The sequence below is a fragment of the Argopecten irradians genome, chromosome 7 (genome assembly GCF_041381155.1).
Source record: "Argopecten irradians isolate NY chromosome 7, Ai_NY, whole genome shotgun sequence".
In the NCBI taxonomy this organism is placed as follows: Eukaryota; Metazoa; Mollusca; class Bivalvia; order Pectinida; family Pectinidae; genus Argopecten; species Argopecten irradians.
In genome coordinates this window covers 17,514,739-17,532,444 of record NC_091140.1, presented here as the reverse complement: position 1 = coordinate 17,532,444, position 17,706 = coordinate 17,514,739, and the positions used below count along the sequence as shown (strand labels likewise).

The 17,706-nt window shown below is 34.7% G+C and overlaps 1 protein-coding gene across 16 annotated transcripts in view; it reads left to right on the top strand.

Moving 5' to 3' along the window:
• Positions 1-17,706, top strand: part of LOC138327731 (microtubule-associated protein futsch-like) — a 45,354-nt gene that overhangs the window by 18,690 nt on the left and 8,958 nt on the right. For 3 of the 16 annotated variants that reach the window (XM_069274051.1, XM_069274056.1, XM_069274052.1), the window contains 4 exons: positions 10,897-11,018; positions 13,954-14,067; positions 15,821-15,934; positions 17,146-17,259. In XM_069274051.1, the coding sequence (XP_069130152.1) occupies positions 10,904-11,018; positions 13,954-14,067; positions 15,821-15,934; positions 17,146-17,259 (457 nt within the window). In that variant the 5' untranslated portion in view covers positions 10,897-10,903. Of the gene's footprint in view, positions 1-9,161; positions 9,289-10,311; positions 10,451-10,495; positions 10,578-10,896; positions 11,019-13,953; positions 14,068-15,820; positions 15,935-17,145; positions 17,260-17,706 lie in introns of those variants that run through there. The other 13 variants (XM_069274057.1, XM_069274061.1, XM_069274058.1 and 10 more) reach the window with 10 other exon arrangements.

The following is a 17,706-nucleotide window of genomic DNA, read 5'->3' as shown; positions in this document are numbered from 1 at the left end:
ACAACACAAATACCCCAGTCTCCTAAAACACATCATCACAAGGAGACACAACGCAAATATACCCCAGTCTCCTAAAACACACTGTCACAAGGAGACACAACACAAATATACCCCAGTCACCTAAAACACATTGTCACAAGTAGACACAACACAAATATACCCCAGTCTCCTAAAACACACTGTCACAAGGAGACACAACACAAATATACCCCAGTCTCCTAAAACACACTGTCACAAGGAGACACAACACAAATATACCCCAGTCTCCTAAAACACACTGTCACAAGGAGACACAACACAAATATACCCCAGTCTCCTAAAACACATCATCACAAGGAGACACAACACAAATATACCCCAGTCTCCTAAAACACACTGTCACAAGGAGACACAACACAAATATACCCCAGTCTCCTAAAACACACTGTCACAAGGAGACACAACACAAATATACCCCAGTCTCCTAAAACACACTCATCACAAGGAGACACAACACAAATATACCCCAGTCTCCTAAAACACACTGTCACAAGGAGACACAACACAAATATACCCCAGTCTCCTAAAACACACTGTCACAAGGAGACACAACACAAATATACCTCAGTCTCCTAAAACATACTGTCACAAGGAGACACAACACAAACATACCCCAGTCTCCTAAAACACACTGTCACAAGGAGACACAACACAAATATACCCCAGTCTCCTAAAACACACTGTCACAAGGAGACACAACACAAATATACCCCAGTCTCCTAAAACACACTGTCACAAGGAGACACAACACAAATATACCCCAGTCACCTAAAACACACTGTCACAAGGAGACACAACACAAATATACCCCAGTCTCCTAAAACACACTGTCACAAGGAGACACAACACAAATATACCTCAGTCTCCTAAAACACATTATCACAAGGAGACACAACACAAATATACTTCAATCTCCTTAAACACACTATCACAAGGAGACAACACAAATATATCTCAGTCTCCTAAAACACACTATCACAAGGAGACACAACACAAATATACCTCAGTCTCCTAAAATACACACTGATTACAAGTATGCAAGCTGTGTTCAGTCTTTGCTTAAAAAAACTTAGGAGTTTAGGACAGACAAAATAGGAAACAGGACCAGACATAGTTCATAATGTCTGCTAATTTAAAGTATTCAAAGGTCAAGGTTACCACTTCTAATAATAGATGAAAGCTGTCAAGAAAGCTTTTCGTGTATTGATATAAGTGATACTTAAGACAGTTAGATCCTGTAACACAGGAGTAGTTTGTTCTTTGTACTGTCTGGTTATTTTGGAGTAATCTGATGGTAAGATTGTACTGCTGTACATGTTAAATAGAGTTCTTTGTGAGGAAGGTGTCCGTGTAGATATGTTGTGGGACACTTCCTGGCCAGACAGGAGAGGGTTGGACTAGATCTTTCATGTGGTGGCTATTGTTTGGTCAGACTGGCCCATGAATGGTTCATTGTGTACCAAAAAGTCTTGTTACAATATCTCTCTTAGTGTATAGTTACACAAGTCAAAAAAAAGACACTGGTGATGGTCTGTGTATCATTTAAACATGGCATTTTCAATGTGATGTACATTTATTTGTATGTATTGCTAATATTTTATCAGGTTGGGGTCGTGGATTACAGTTTTCAAATAAATATAATGCATGGTTTATCAAAAAAAAAAACACCAAAACTGTAGAAAAAGGTATTTTTTGATACCTTGAATGCATATTTAAAAAAATTTGGCAAAAAATAACAATGCTTGCAGTTAAGATATAAGATTTCCATGATCACATATGTATGTAGAAGCATGCTTCAGTTTTTAAAAGAGACATCTCTCTAGTTTTAACGTCAACCATCCAGATGTTATTTGGAAGCCCCGTTCAAAACATTGTAGACTACAATTGACTCAAAGTGTTGTTCCACAAGCTTGTAACAAATGTAAAAAAAGAATTAAAGGAATCTTCACCTGATTATAATGAGTGGAATTTAGGTGCAGTGATGTACTGTATCTGTAAGTTTGGTGTTATAGCGGGGATCTCAAGTGTAAACTGTCCTGGTGTTACCTGAGAATTCTAATCCCATGAGATAAGAAAGGGATGATTCAGATACTGTATAGGTGTTGGTATTCTGTCTAGGTAGGAAGTGATGCGTCTTGTTTACCTCCAGTATTATCTGTCTCGCCTACACCAGCTCTCTACTGACATGTATCTCTCACCTTGGTATTACACCATGGTGTGGAGAATATACAAGGGCTCTTTTCAGATAATTTATGGGAAATTAAAGGAAATCATCACGATCTGTGCCAATTAAAAATTAATTGAATCATTTAAACAAAGTAATGTTTTGTAGGTGATTCTAAGCCAATTTACACTACGACAAGATTTGTCAGTGTTGTCAGAAGAAGTCTCGCTTTCATTCTCATCATTCAATGTCAGGTTCTGTAATTATAAATGCTGAAACGATGTCATACAAGATTTTGATGTAATGTAATTTGCCCAGTAATCTAGGTTATGACGACCAGTATTACATCACTGTTATTGACTGGGCTTATTTATGACAGTTAATTAATGTACACTTATAGAGTTAAACTTGGTTAAGTCTATTTACAGTGGTTAGACAAGCTGGCCAATTTCTATGACCTTGACCTTCAGTATTTATATGTTATGGTAAACAAAGATTGGATATACATATGCATGCAGACTATAGAGATTGTTTCTTTCTCAGGTGTTATCGTTTGACCTTTATATTATATGCATGGAAGTGTCAAGTTACATTTTCTGTGTACATTCATCTTCTATTAATATCATCCCTATAGAAGTCTGTAATTCAGACTCACCTGGTGACTACGGAATTGTTTATTTGCTGGTGTCAATATGAACGTTCGTTTTCACACTTACAGATGTTTATTGTGTCAACACTTTGTATTAAAAAATACCTTGGGAACCAATATGCTGAAATTCATCAATTTCCAAATATATTTTGAATATTTGGTTCATTTTCAGTACTTTAAGCAGTGTATAAGAATTTTATCTTTTATAAAGATGAATATTGCTGTGAATTCCTCATGGCACGTGATAAAACTTTCTAACATAGACAACAGCTTCTTACTATAGCATACATAAAAGCCCTCTCTAATAGAGAACAGAGATTGTATGCAGTGTAAACTGTCTTAAAGAAACCATTTCTTGCACTAAACTTTTCCAAACATTGATCAATGTAAAGTGTACACAAGCTTAAGTCTTTCATAACATGCCTTTTTCTCCCATGTCGTGCAGTTCAATCTGAATTCATTTTGTTTAACCAAGGGTGAGTGTATATCTACCCAGGAAATTGTGTTCTTTTGAAATTTCAGTTTGTAAACAATTTTCGTATAAATTGGACACCTGCATGCTTACAGATTTTAAACATATTAATTATATAGATAACATGGTTTGTTCAATAAATTTTGAAATGCTTCTTTGTGTCCATTGGGACTTTAAACTGTCTAGACTTTATAGACACATGTTCTATAAATAACGGTACATATATATTGAAGGCTATAATAAGTATTATTCTTTTTCTTGGTTTTTCCGCCAATCTCATTGGACGTCGGTACCCCCTTTAAAACAATGATTGACTGATAAAAATTGATTGAAAAAGGTTGATTGACTGATCTGTCTATAAATAGATAGGGATTTCCCGATTCAGTGCATCAAAGTGTTGAAGTCATTTAAGCGCTTGAATGCGACATGTATTATAACGTTGATAAATTAAGCGTTTCTAAGATGCCGATTTTGTTGGTAACACATTTTCGTCAAACACAGTGAATGATAGACAGATGGTTTTGCCTCTCTGCCGGTAGTTTTGATGAGAAATGAAACATTTTAAACAACGTCGGAGCTACAAAAACAAAGATATAATTATGATACACGTAAGGGCGGTGCTTTTATTAAGACAGTAATATAAGCTACAATGTATACACGTCGTCAATCGGACATTGAGAACTATGAAAACTGCAGTATGAGGATGCATTCGCTATCTTCTACTGTACATGTATCTGGAAATCAGGATTAATAAGAAAACTGTATCTTAATCCTCGTATCATTGGTATGATCATTTTGATATTTACCCATTCAATTTCTGGTAATATATAAAATGTATTTGGAAATACAAATGCAGATGTATACACTAGATTGATATATGTCTTTTTATTTATTGCTTGTAAAGAAAAACCAATTCAAATAATAAAACAATTGTAGCATTTTGAATTAGGTCAATGTATGTTTTTAGTGACCAAAGAAAAATTATTAACCTCTGACTACGTCCTCGGTCGATAACTTTTCTTTGGTCAATAAAAACATGCATCGACCTCATCAAAATGCTATAATTGTATATAATACTATGATATATTGTAATGTTTATATCCCTTCACAGTGATAATTTTAACCCTATACAATAGGTTATGGGTTACCATCAGGTGTACGACTATTGTTAGAGACAATAACTAAACTTCCCCTAGGTCATCTCCTTCATCATGATAACTTGCACTATAAGTAAAATATTTTGAAATGTCATGCACTTTACATTACTGTGGTAAATACATATAATTACAGACATTACTGTGGTTACAAAATTTAACATGTTCACATTCATATGAGTGCTCAAAGCAAATTATGCTATTAAAGTTTTAGGATGCTTGTTGAAATTGTACATATATAGTGCTTTGACTTACATTCACATTAAGTAATTATAATGCTCTGTCTGGCTGCAATGGCTCAAATGACCCTGTTAATAATGCAATATGTATTTAGTGACCAAAGAAAAATTATCAACCTCTGACTACGTCCTCGGTCGATAACTTTTCTTTGGTCAATAAAACATGCATCGACCTCATAAAAATGCTATAATTGTATATAATACTATGATATATTGTAATGTTTATATCCCTTCACAGTGATAGTTTTAACCCTATACAATAGGTTATGCCGGGGTTACCATCAGGTGTACAATGCATTGTTAGAGACAATAACTAAACTTCCCCTAGGTCATCTCCTTCATCATGATAACTTGCACTATAAGTAAAATATTTTGAAATGTCATGCACTTTACATTACTGTGGTAAATACATTTAATTACAGACATTACTGTGGTTACAAAATTTAACATGTTCACATTCATATGAGTGCTCAAAACAAATTATTCTATTAAAGTTTTAGGATGCTTGTTGAAATTGTACATATATAGTGCTTTGACTTACATTCACATTAAGTAATTATAATGCTCTGTCTGGCTGCAATGGCTCAAATGACCCTGTTAACTACTAGACATGTTATTTCTACCTAGACCATTACCCCATGTATCTGCACATACTGCAATTATTAGGTCAGTATTTAGCCCTCTCTGTGCTATTCCCCTCAAGCTACCGAAACACACCAGTGAACCCATACCATTAGTAAATATAAATATTTGTTGTCTAGCATCATGCTAGGGGAAGTTTTCTTCAAACACATAGTACATTTGACAGAGAATTAGGTCAGTGGCGCAGGTTGGAAGATTTACTTCCAGTGGGGGCCAAAATGTCTTCCATTTTGTGTGTGCTGACAACAATTTTCAGGTTAATGTAAAAAATGATCAGTGAAAAGATACAGAATCAACCATGCCTATCATGACCACATAACTAATGGATTAGTCTTTTAAATCTATAGTAAATACCGGTATCTGGTCTCACACATACTGTCTCGTGTCTGGTCACTCGATGTAAACATGGAGAGTTTCTCATCATGTTGATTTGTTGTTTACATATACAGAATACATATTACTGATAAAGAAATGTTTACGAGTTGGTAAAATGCCAAACTTACTATTTGTATATCTTTCTCATGATGAATCTATCCTTAGATAACTTCCATAGCACTTCCTTGAGGCTTTTAATATATACAGTGACAAACACTTCAAGTTAAATTGTTTATGGACGAATCGTTCAAAAGGTCAAAATCATTGCTATACAATGTGTGTTTATACATTAAATGCTTTTTAACATACTTATTCAGATGCTTAGCGAAAGTTCAAGTGTTGAATTGGCATCATCAGTGAATTTAACTCGTCTATTGAAATTTCTCGAAACGAAAGTGCATATGCAAGTCAAAACTTAAGGTGTTTTTTTCTATGTAACTTATATGGAAACTTTTTTTGACTTTAGTTAGTTCCAAGAAATCGGGACCTGGCTTCAGTTTCAACCAGTGGCCTTCATTAGGTACCATGCATAGTCTGGACTAACTTTTAGACAATACAAAGTCAGTCTCTATTTTAGTCTCTGTGGTTAAAAGACCAGTTATTGGCTACTTGTTGAAAGAGTTGATGATGAATAAATTGCCTGTTCTATGATGAGACCTTGAGGTTGATAAAGGTTTGGATTGCTGAGCCAGTAGTTATAGGCCAAAAGACCTGTTGACTTATAATGAGGTTTATAATTGTGATACTGGATGTGTTCTGGGTGACATTATAAACATTCATCCTACTATAGGCTGTAATCCTTATCCTCATCATAAACCTATAGAGGGAGATTGTGCTCATATAACCACACGGGAAGTGGACATGCTGAAGTTCATTGCTCATGTACCTCTGTCCTTCAGGGATGAAATGATGACTCACGACCTCTGACCTTTAGTAATGAAGTGATGGCTCACGACCTCTGACCTTTAGTAATGAAATGATGACTCACGACCTCTGACCTTTAGTATTGAAGTGATGGCTCATGCGCTCTTACTTTTAGTAATAAAGTGATGGCCTTATGCTTGTCTAATGAGTGAGTGACAAGTAGATCTGACTGGTTTGGCCATGATCTGGACTTTAAGGTTCCTGTCTCATTAACTCCAATATATAGAAAGACTAATAACTTTTTATTTCAAATTTGAAGTGTAAAAATTCAAAAAGACTCCATTTGAAATATAAGAATTTTGAAATATTTTTAATGACTTAGTGTTTCTCAGTGTGAACTTTTAGAGAAAATTAGTTAATGCAGACACTCACATTTTGCCGGAGACATGGTCTGAGATGTTTTAAGGACTTGAGTAAGTCTAGGTTATGGTCTGAGATGTTTTAAGGATTTGAGTAAGTCTAGGTCTGAGATGTTTTAAGGATTTGAGTAAGTCTGGTATGGTCTGATGTTTTAAGGTTTGTTTGTTTGATTTATTAACGTCCTATTAACAGCTATGGTCATGTAAGGACGGCCTCCCATGTATGCGGTATGTTGCGTGTATGTTGTGCGAGGTGAGTGTACTGGGAGACTGCGGTATGTTCGTGTTGTGTCTTCTTGTATAATGGAACTGTTGCCCTTTTTATAGTGCTATATCACTGAAGCATGCCGCCGAAGACACCAAGCAATACACCTTACCCGGTCACATTATACTGACAACGGGCGAACCAGTCGTCCCACTCCCTGTGTGCTGAACGCTAAGCAGGAGCAGAAACTACCACTTTTATAGACTTTGGTGTGTCTCGGCCAGGGGACAGAACCCAGAGCCTTCCTCACAGGGGCGAACGCTCAACTCAAGGCCAAAAGTGAGGTGGTGCCAAGGTAGGCATTAGGAAAGATAAAGTCAATTAGGAAGAAGAGAAAAGATAAGATCCTAAATTTAGTCGCCTTTTACGATCATGCAATAGGGGCAGCAGGCACAATTCTAACGCCCTACCTGCAGGGCCAAACCTTAAAACATCTCAGACCATAACCTAGACTTATTCAAGTCCCAGATGTTTTAAGGACTTGAATAAGTCTAGGTTATGGTCTGAGATGTTTTAAGGACTTGAGTAAGTCTATGTTATGGTCTGAGATGTTTTAAGGACTTGAGTAAGTCTAGGTTATGGTCTGAGATGTTTTAAGGACTTGAGTAAGTCTAGGTTATGGTCTGAGATGTTTTAAGGATTTGAGTAAGTCTAGATTATGGTCTGAGATGTTTTAAGGACTTGAGTAAGTCTATGTTATGGTCTGAGATGTTTTAAGGACTTGAGTAAGTCTATGTTATGGTCTGAAATGTTTTAAGGACTTGAGTAAGTCTATGTTATGGCCTGAGATATGGTCTGAGATGTTTTAAGGATTTGAGTAAGTCGAGGTTATGGTCTGATATGTTTTCAGGACTTGAGTAAGTCTAGTTTACGGTCTGAGCTGACCTACATGTGTCCAATATAAAGATGAATGAGTAATAGGACAGGTGTCAGATGGACATCTGCAGATTAGTCACATGATTGGAGGGACACCTGTCTAGCAGACAACTGACCAAACAGTTAAAAATAGCATTTGGTTTCAAAATAGATTTCTTACAAATATTATCAGTGACTGCTACTGTCAAATGTAGAAGGGAGCATTTTCACAGCATATAGGTGTTATCTTAGTACTGTCTCACAGCATGGTGATGGAAAAGTCGACAGAGCGAGACTAGTTTTATATTTCCAGCAACCTTACCAGTTAAAGCATCAATATTCGAATTCAAAAAATTGCATTTAGATCTGCTTTTCAAAAATTATGATATATGATAAAAGTTTGTATACATAGCCACAATACCAAGGGTTAATATACATAGATGTACCTAGTGTTGACAGATATATTTACACATGATGCTTGGATGGATGCATACATGAATGTGTGATTCACACTGACTTTTCTGCTAGCTGCATATAAATATTTCTTGGATGTTTTGAAAAGCTCTTCAGGTCCTTGCTGCAGGGTAATTATTTTCATCCCCAAGCCCTTTTTGATAGCTTAACTTGTTTTCTTGTTGTTTAGTAAAACTCACGGTAGTGCAAATAATATTAAATTTAATTAGTAACCACCTCTGTTTTATAACCACATGTTTATTACGACCACCCAGAGAAGTAATGGTCTTTATACACAGGTACAATGTAGTCATTGGAGACCCCAAGATAGTTGTCTTACTGAAGTAAATTCCGTCATTCTCTTGAAACTGCATATTAGATTATATAAACTCTGGAAACATTATAAATTATTGTGTGTGGCCTTAGTTAGCCAGCTGTTGGTGTATCGCCTGTAAACAACAGTTACACGAGGACGATGTGAGGGTCATATTTGGTATAACAGGTAAACAGCCTCGGGACTTTATACATTGATCAGCATCTGATAAATGTTTTAGCTGCTCACATTATGGTGATCGGGAAGGTGACGGCTGAACAATCAGTCATTGTTTTTTTTTCTGTTTGATATAAATCAGATTTATGTACTAGCTAGTGAATAACATACATCAGGACTTGAGAACAGCAGGTTGAGTCATAGCTTGGTAAATTTTTCATTTTCATTAATTAATGTCTTAATTTGATGTAATTTTCCTCATAATTGGCTAATGGTATAAGCAAACTTTTGTGTTCATGATGGCAATGTATCATTTGTAAAAGGCAATGTCAAATGTAACAGGCATAAGAATCATCTGTATTTGTCTAGAGAATTTGTTTGACTATAAATGTTTTAAGTTGTGATGAATTTATAAACATGTACTGTAATTGACCCAATAAGTGCCCAAGGCATTTAAAAAACTGAAAAAATGAAAAAATGTGCTAAATAAGACCAAATTTTCGCAAACCTATACAGTTTTTGATAGTTTTGGTCATTATTTATTCAATTAAAATTGAAGCCTCAACAAGGTGAGCGGTGCCTATTGGGTTGAATATGGTATGTATAAGGAACCTCAGGTTTGGCAAAACTCTGGAAAGTCCTAATAGACTTTAATTAGTTGTTGTTGTGTTGTGTAAGCTAAGATAATGTGATGTGATGTACAGGGATTATCTTAACTCTTCTGGTTCCTCGTTCCATTGGTATCCAGCTGGTAGATCCAGGAAGAAGTGTTGGTAGAAATAGAACCATTGGACTGTGAAATGAGGAATCTGGGTGGTGACGTGACATGTGACAGTGTAATATATACCGGAGAATGTCCTTTTGAAGTCTCAGGTTTTAAAAAAAACCTGTACAGTTTGTCCTGTATCTCAGCTGGGGTAAGGGTAGGGTAGTTTTTCATGTTGAAGAAAATGTGACGGTTATTGATCAATTTAAGTGTACATCTTTTGCAAGGTAATATGTTTTTATGCTCCTGTAGTGAAATTGAGAGGAGAGTACATGGATGTTCGTCCAAATCTGATATATTTAGCAGGGAGAATCTTCAGACATTTCAAGTTAAAATGTAAATTGTCCACTGGTGGAGTACGGGATAGTTGGAGTAGTAAACCTTTTAATGATTTTAGTGTTGACAACATTCTGTAACATATTAATACACTAGTTGTTATTTACACTGATGGTTTTTCCAAGGCCAAGGTCATCGCTTGGTATTTTCTGTCTGCTGTATTAAGCTTTATATTCTTAACTACACACTACATTTTGTCTGAACCAATCCCTGACAGTTATATGAGAGGTGTCAAATTCTGATTTATTTTTCTTGCTGTGTGTAAACTGTAAGTATATCCTCCTAAAACAATATTTTATCTTGATAGAAAGTTGTTTTCATTTTATGGTATCTACTTAAAGCCTACAGGACCAAGGTTGACCTATCAGGAACATCCAGACTGTGTTATATATAAAGTACATATACATGTACATAACAGTAGGATGTTAATCAGTGAGAGATTCACCTCTGTCAAAGGTCACCAGATCTAGAGGTCATAGGAGGTCATGAAAGGTCTACTACCTGTAACCAACGGAACTTTTACAGGGGAGAATACTCTATTAAGAACCTCCAAAGCTGTATGGATGTTGAGAAAATTAAAACCAGACCAAAAAATCATGGTTTGATTCACAAAAATGATACATGTTTAAATCATTCATCATTGTTTGTAGAAAACATAGAGAATTGTGGAACTTTATATGAAAATTACACGATTTATGTTTTTGTGTTTTTTAGATAAATCATGGCAGCCACAACAGCAAACCCAGCCCAGCAGATCTTAGGAGAAATCAGCAAAGGTCCCAAACTACAAAAACATGTAGAGGTTACAGAAAAGAATGTCCTTCCTAGCAAAGAAGGTGAGAGGTCAAATCCTAGGGTCACAGTTCAATGGCCATAGTTATAAGTTAACAAGAATCAGACTCGGATGATATAACCTTACTCTGAAATTATAATTAGATTACACTCCATACATATCATCTATGGGTACTTTAAGTTCAGGTAATCTAAGATATTATCATTTCTTCCTGATTGTTAACTTTAAAAAGTTAATGAACTCAGTGTAACATTAGAAAGATTTGGGAAGCTCTCTTCCTGGTATGTACAACACTTTTTTTTTTTTTTTAAATTTACCCCTATAAACACGTTTAGAACCTTCTCAATCAAAGACTAGACCAGTCCATTAGTAACTTTCAGGGGTCTATGAGTTTTAATATTATTCTGCAGGTACAAGTCTTGGTAATAGGATATATGAAAGCTACACTGATGTATTGTTTACAGGGAATAAGATGAGACACTATAGATAAACCAAGACTTTCAACAAGCTGTAGCTGTAAATAATGTACTGACACTGTATACAGTTTATACTGCTTTAGTATACTTACTGTAAATATACTGACTTGGTGAATATATTTAAGTTGTATAAATGTACTGATACCGTAACTATACTGACCCTACTGAATCTACTGAAACTGATAGAGAGCAGTATGGAATTATGAAAGCTACTTTACATATAGGTGCACTAAAATCATTGATGTATGTGAATTCATTTGAGAAAGTATTATGATAAAAAAAAAGTCGTAATATTTTTAGCATATAAGTAATATGAAGCTTAGTGTTTAATGTAAAAGAATTTTAGTTCTCTTGTGACAAAGTACAGCGATGCATGTACATTCATGTGACAGAGTAATCACCAAGCTCATGTTACACGGCTCAAGGACATTAGTTGTCATGGTAACAGCACCAGTTTTATTTATTTCTAATTATGAAAAGGCCTTGTGTTGATATTGAACTGTTTTTGCACCATATGTCCACAGTTTATCGTATGTCTCGTTTATCTGCAGGGCTAGTCAGATCTACAGGGGAAATGTTTGTGGTTTCGACAGGAAGTCAGACATTTTAAAAGTTGGTTAAAAAGAATAGTTTGTGTCTTACAGACAGCAGAGTAATCGGTCAAAAGAGCAGTGTTGGACTAGGTTTACACAGTGTAGATGTGAAGGGAAATAGGTTTTGTGCTAAAGTACAAATATTTAAATCAAGTTAAGATTGTCAGGGTTTTTTAGTCATCATGTTCATTGTGTCTGCTTTAAGATGGGACAAAGATCAAAATCTTGACATTATTTAAACTGATGTGTTTGAAATTAAAATATTGAGGGATATTTCGGCTCTTTGAAGGTTATCTAAAGTTCAGGTAATTTGAAAGTTTTTTGAGAATTGGTGGCCCAGTCCAAAAGATGAAAGACTTTGTCAATAAAAAAGTTTTAACAACAATCATTATAACAGTTATAAAAATTTTATGATACCAGGTAATATCTGCCTATTTATATCTGGAAAAATAAATGTGATAAATTCTGACAACATTTACAGCTAGGCCTCGATGTTATCTATAGATAATGATGGGTGGTCTCCCTTTAGTTAATCAGTTGCCTGCCACCTGTGTTGGATTATATAATTGGAAAGGCATGTTTCATGCCAATATACACTTGCAGCAAGGTTTTAAAATCTTTTCATAATATGCTGTTGTAAATTGCTTTGAGCAATCCTATTATTTATAGTTTATATGTCCTTAAATGACCCTGGGTGTTAATAGGATGTTAAACCTAGGAAACCAAACCAAAGTTTAGACATATGAAAAATTTGAACATTTAGACATTGTCAAATTTAGTTGAAAAACAGTCATGTTTTGTCAAGCTAGCAAATAAAATAATGGGATTTGCGGTATTATCTATAGCAATATGGATATTGTTAATTGTTCCTGATATAAAAACTGGACAAACTGGACTGAAAATTGGAAATGATGAAAAAATAGATATGATGCATAATAGACATGATATTCTCCCATAGTTCACAAGGATATGGTTGCTAGGGAAAAGATAACTCTGTCTTACACAGGGGGGGGTGTAAGACAGCTCACACGCACTAGACAATTACGTTATGTCATCAATACATGTGGCGTAACCGCATCGTGAATTGTAGATTACGTCATAAATTTTGACGCATAACGCCATTTTTGCATAATGGCGCAACGAAACAGCTGGAAACAAACAGGAATTTCATCATTTTTTCTACTAAGTATAAGAAAAAAAGAATCAAACATGGGTCTTTCAAGTGGACGGGGATATCTCAACCCTCGTGAAAGATTTTGGCCATCAACCCTGGCAAGCCTCGGGTTGACAAGCCAAATTCTTTCACTCGGGTTGAGAAATCCCTGTCCACTTCACAGACCCATGTAAGATTATATTACTCGATGCTCAATACGAAGTTTTGTAATTACAGGTACAGGGTTCTGGCTAGCCTTGTAGATAAACTGTTTATGGTGTTGGTCTGTGTTTATTGGTGCCTCGGTTGTATACACCTTGTTCCGGAATGAAATCCCCTTCTATCACGTAATTAATAAATTGACTATTTATGCACTATGCACTACCACTCTTTGGAAATATTCAGCGAAAATTTAACGTTCATCTTCCCAATTTGAAGATTTTACCTTGTCATTCATTTTACTGATCAGGAGATGTTATGTTAGTTAGACTATTTTATTTCCACCAAAGTTTTGGCCAGTAGAGCTAGAAAACTTATTTCTTCTTGGAAATGATAAAGAATTTTTAAGTTGTCCCAATTATAGAAGAATGAAGCACGTAGTTAAGCTTTGCATGTCTTCCCATCCCTATGCTTTGAGTATGCTAGCACTGCCTTCATCCATCTTGATAAGCTTTTCATTTCAGGTGAAAATGTTACTGTTTATGCACGCTAATTATGTCAACTAATTAATGCGAGCTAATTACGTTACACGATTAGATGTAAAGGTAGAGAAAAGTCACCGAGAATTCCTGACAACCGTGGAGAGCTTCGACGCTGGTCAGCTCTCGCCTACAAAAACAAGGGAGAGAATCATTCTACCGGACAGTCTGAGTGAGTCTGCCTGCTGTGTATATCTACCTAGAGACTGTACAATACAAGGAATAGCATTATCTTCATATCCAATATGTATATTCATATCTTATCCCTAAAATATACCTTAATCATATCAAAATTTGTTTTTGTCTTTACTACATTGTGTTATATTACTATTTACTGTGCTCAGCAACTTAATTTTACAATTTCAAGTTTTTATGTTTTCCTTTACTTATGTCTCACAATTTATTTTTCTTGACGATTTATTTTCGTGGTTTTAACTTACCTGCGAAATAGTGTATGAGAAATATAATTGCGTGTGGAAATTAATTATTGTAATAGCGGACGACTACCTATCAAAACAGCAAAGTCATAAGGATAAGATACATTGTGAACAGTGACTGTAGTTCATGTAATAAAAATAATTGGCAATAGTAAGAGTCATGTAGATTGTAAATAAGCAACTCTTAAATAAGGATGTTACCCTCAAAATATTACCTCAACAGCATAGTTCAAGCTGTTTCTCAACCAATTGGGAAACAATCCTGCAGCGAATTTCACTTGGGTTTGATTTAATCTTGTGCTGTAATTAATACAGTAGAAGTAATTAATCTTCTGAACTTGATTACATAATGTAATGAATTACAAAATTTAATTTTGATTTGATTAAGGGAATAAGTTTATATAATTTAAAGTTATCTCCCCTAAACAAAAATAATTTAAGAACAAATCTTATATCTGTGATATCTTACTTAGATAAGTTTCTAGATAGAAAATAAATCTGTTTCACTTAAAAACATTATATAGTGGTTTTATAATCAATCATCATAATTAGACTAAGCCAAGAGATGATTATTTTGCCTAATTTAAGATACTGTGATCAATGTTATGATAGTGACTTCCATTAAACAATGCAAAGGTAATCTTCGTAACATAACTTTTTAATGAAGAAGGAAAATGTTTTGAATTGTAGTTAGAATGGGAAACCTATTAAAAATTTGAATTTATAGGTGTAAATTCAAAAACAGTTTTAAAAGAAGATAAAAATCATATGCATGCTAAATCTAATTGCATGTCGTTTTTTTAATTAGATTGATATTTACCATGTATACCCTTTAAATAAGTCTCCAGGTCAAACACTTTGTCAACACTCTAATGGGCTTATTGAGGGGTATTTATGGAAATATAAAAATTCTTAGAATTCAAAATTCTGTTTGGTGATGGATTTGTGAGAAAGAAAAAAAAACCTGCTCATTTGAATGTGAAAGCATGGATTTGCTATTCGTAAATGTATGTTTAGAAAAATATAATTTTAACAGGTGTTGGTAAAATGTAAGAGTACTCTTAATGTTAAAATTATACATTTTTGGTAATGTATAGTCTTAATAATCAGACAATGGATTTGTAATTTTCAAATCAATTTTACTTGTCATATTCTTGAAAACTATCTTTTACATCAAATGTTATGCCATGGTCAGTTCATGTTTCTTATGGAGTTCTTCAATTGAAAATGACCTTCATAGAGAAACATTTCATTTCACATTTGAATTTGAAAAAATATATCCACTGCAATTATCAAAAGAATATGGATATTTACTGATTACCAATAATTGTTTGTAGGCTTAATATTTGAAAATCCTTTCAAATCCATTGTATATATATATCTATATATGTATGTCTTTCTATCTGCACAGAGGCTTGTGTATATATTGATATTCTAAATGCTGCATAGGGGCTTGTACATATTATTATATCCTGCATGTTGCTATAGTGTTAAAGGAGGAGAAGGCTCGCCACATCCACCTGGTCAGCATCTCTGGCTTCCCAAGAACAGACCTCAAACAGACCCTCCTCAACGAGAAGTCCACCCTACCCGACGTCTCTAGTATGTAGCAATGTGTGCTCAAAGGTCTAAAAGTCATGGAAGTGTGCAAAAGAATTCAAAATCTAAAATTCTGAATTTATATTTTTTCAGTTTTATTGTTTCTTCCAATAAGTCCAAACTCCCTATTTTTTCTGGCTTCCATATTCAGCAGAAAAAATCCCTTATGCAGAGTTTTCTGCCTTTGTGAAGTCTTATACTGTTCGAGAAAGCTGAGTCAATATCTTATAAAATAATAACAATTAAAAAAAATCTTATATAGAGTTATCTACCCTAGTATAGTATCTTACAATGAGCAAGAAAAGAGAGCTGAGAGCTTAGATAATAACAATTTCCATCCTACAGAGTTATCTACCCTTAATATAGTTTCTGTATGAGAAAGTCTATACTGTGACAAACTACATAGATAAATCTTTCTTGCACCTCACAAGTCTATGTACTATTCTGTAACCTCTCTCTGGAGATATGTATCTTATTCTCTCAATATCTCGGTAATATTTAGTCAATATATAGTACTAACAAATGTGTCTAATGAACTCTGCATACAGATATCGTGATATCAGGCACATTATATATGTTACCTATTGTTACACCTGTCACAGGCCATTGATCTTTGGCAATAGTTTCCAACTTTCTGTGTGATATACAACTAGGTATTGAGTTATTCTTAGTGTGTGCCACCCATTGTCAAGTTGCATATCCTGGAAAATGCCACTGCCTAGTGAGTTGCACAGATAGAAGAAAAATCATCTCAAATCCCATTTGCTTTCTTGCTAGTTCCCAATGCCATGCATTGCTGAAGTAAATGAATTTTGATGTGATGAAGTTATAGTAAGATAAAATATACTGTGTAGCCAGTTGTTTTTGCTGGTAAAATATTCTGCAAAATTAAACAGCTTTAGCGTAATGGAGTAACTGTTCTTTATCAGCATATTTTCAAACACAATAATTATAAACATAGTACAAAACATTGAGCATCACAAATGTCTACTTCAGCAAACAATCAACATCAATCAGCCAAACCTTTATAAAATAGAGGCAAATGTAGAAGGAGCATGGGTGACACTTTTTATTTGATCATAGTGCTTGTATCTTCGTACAAGTAAGACACATCCTGTCACATCATGCTAGACACTGCTTGGTCGTCCCAGGCTTATAAAAGCTTTATGTAACTTTACGCAATATTTGCATGTTGATTTTTTTGTTATCCCCAGCCATAAACCAGGAGAGGACCGAAACCGAACATAGAGAGAATTTGCAGAAGTTTGATCGAAACAGTCTAAAGAAATCCAATATTGCAGAAAAAAATCCCCTCCCTGACTTGACGGGTTAGTACTAATGTGTGTAGACCTGGTTAATGTCGATATACAATCTGGATTCCAGCTCAACTTGAATTTTGTTTTTTCATCAACAGCTTACCATAGATTTGAGAATGTTTCTTAACATCCAATTGCATGATTTGGTCAGACAGCAAATGCACACCCCACTTCCCTTTTAATATATTTGCATGAATTTTCAATAGATAGAACATTTTTACCTAGAAATGGAAGTTGTTTGGTGGCTACAGTCTGAATCTAAAACACTTTAGACCAGTAAGACTGACTTATGAAAGTTCATGACAATCCTTAAGGTCATTGACTGTATCTTCAATACAGAGGTTTCCAGATCCCGATACGACATAGGTAAAGCACAATTTAATCCCGATTTATGGCAAGCCAATTTAACAATTATTGAAGGAGCAAGGTCTATCCTGTATTTAATTGAATTATAAAACA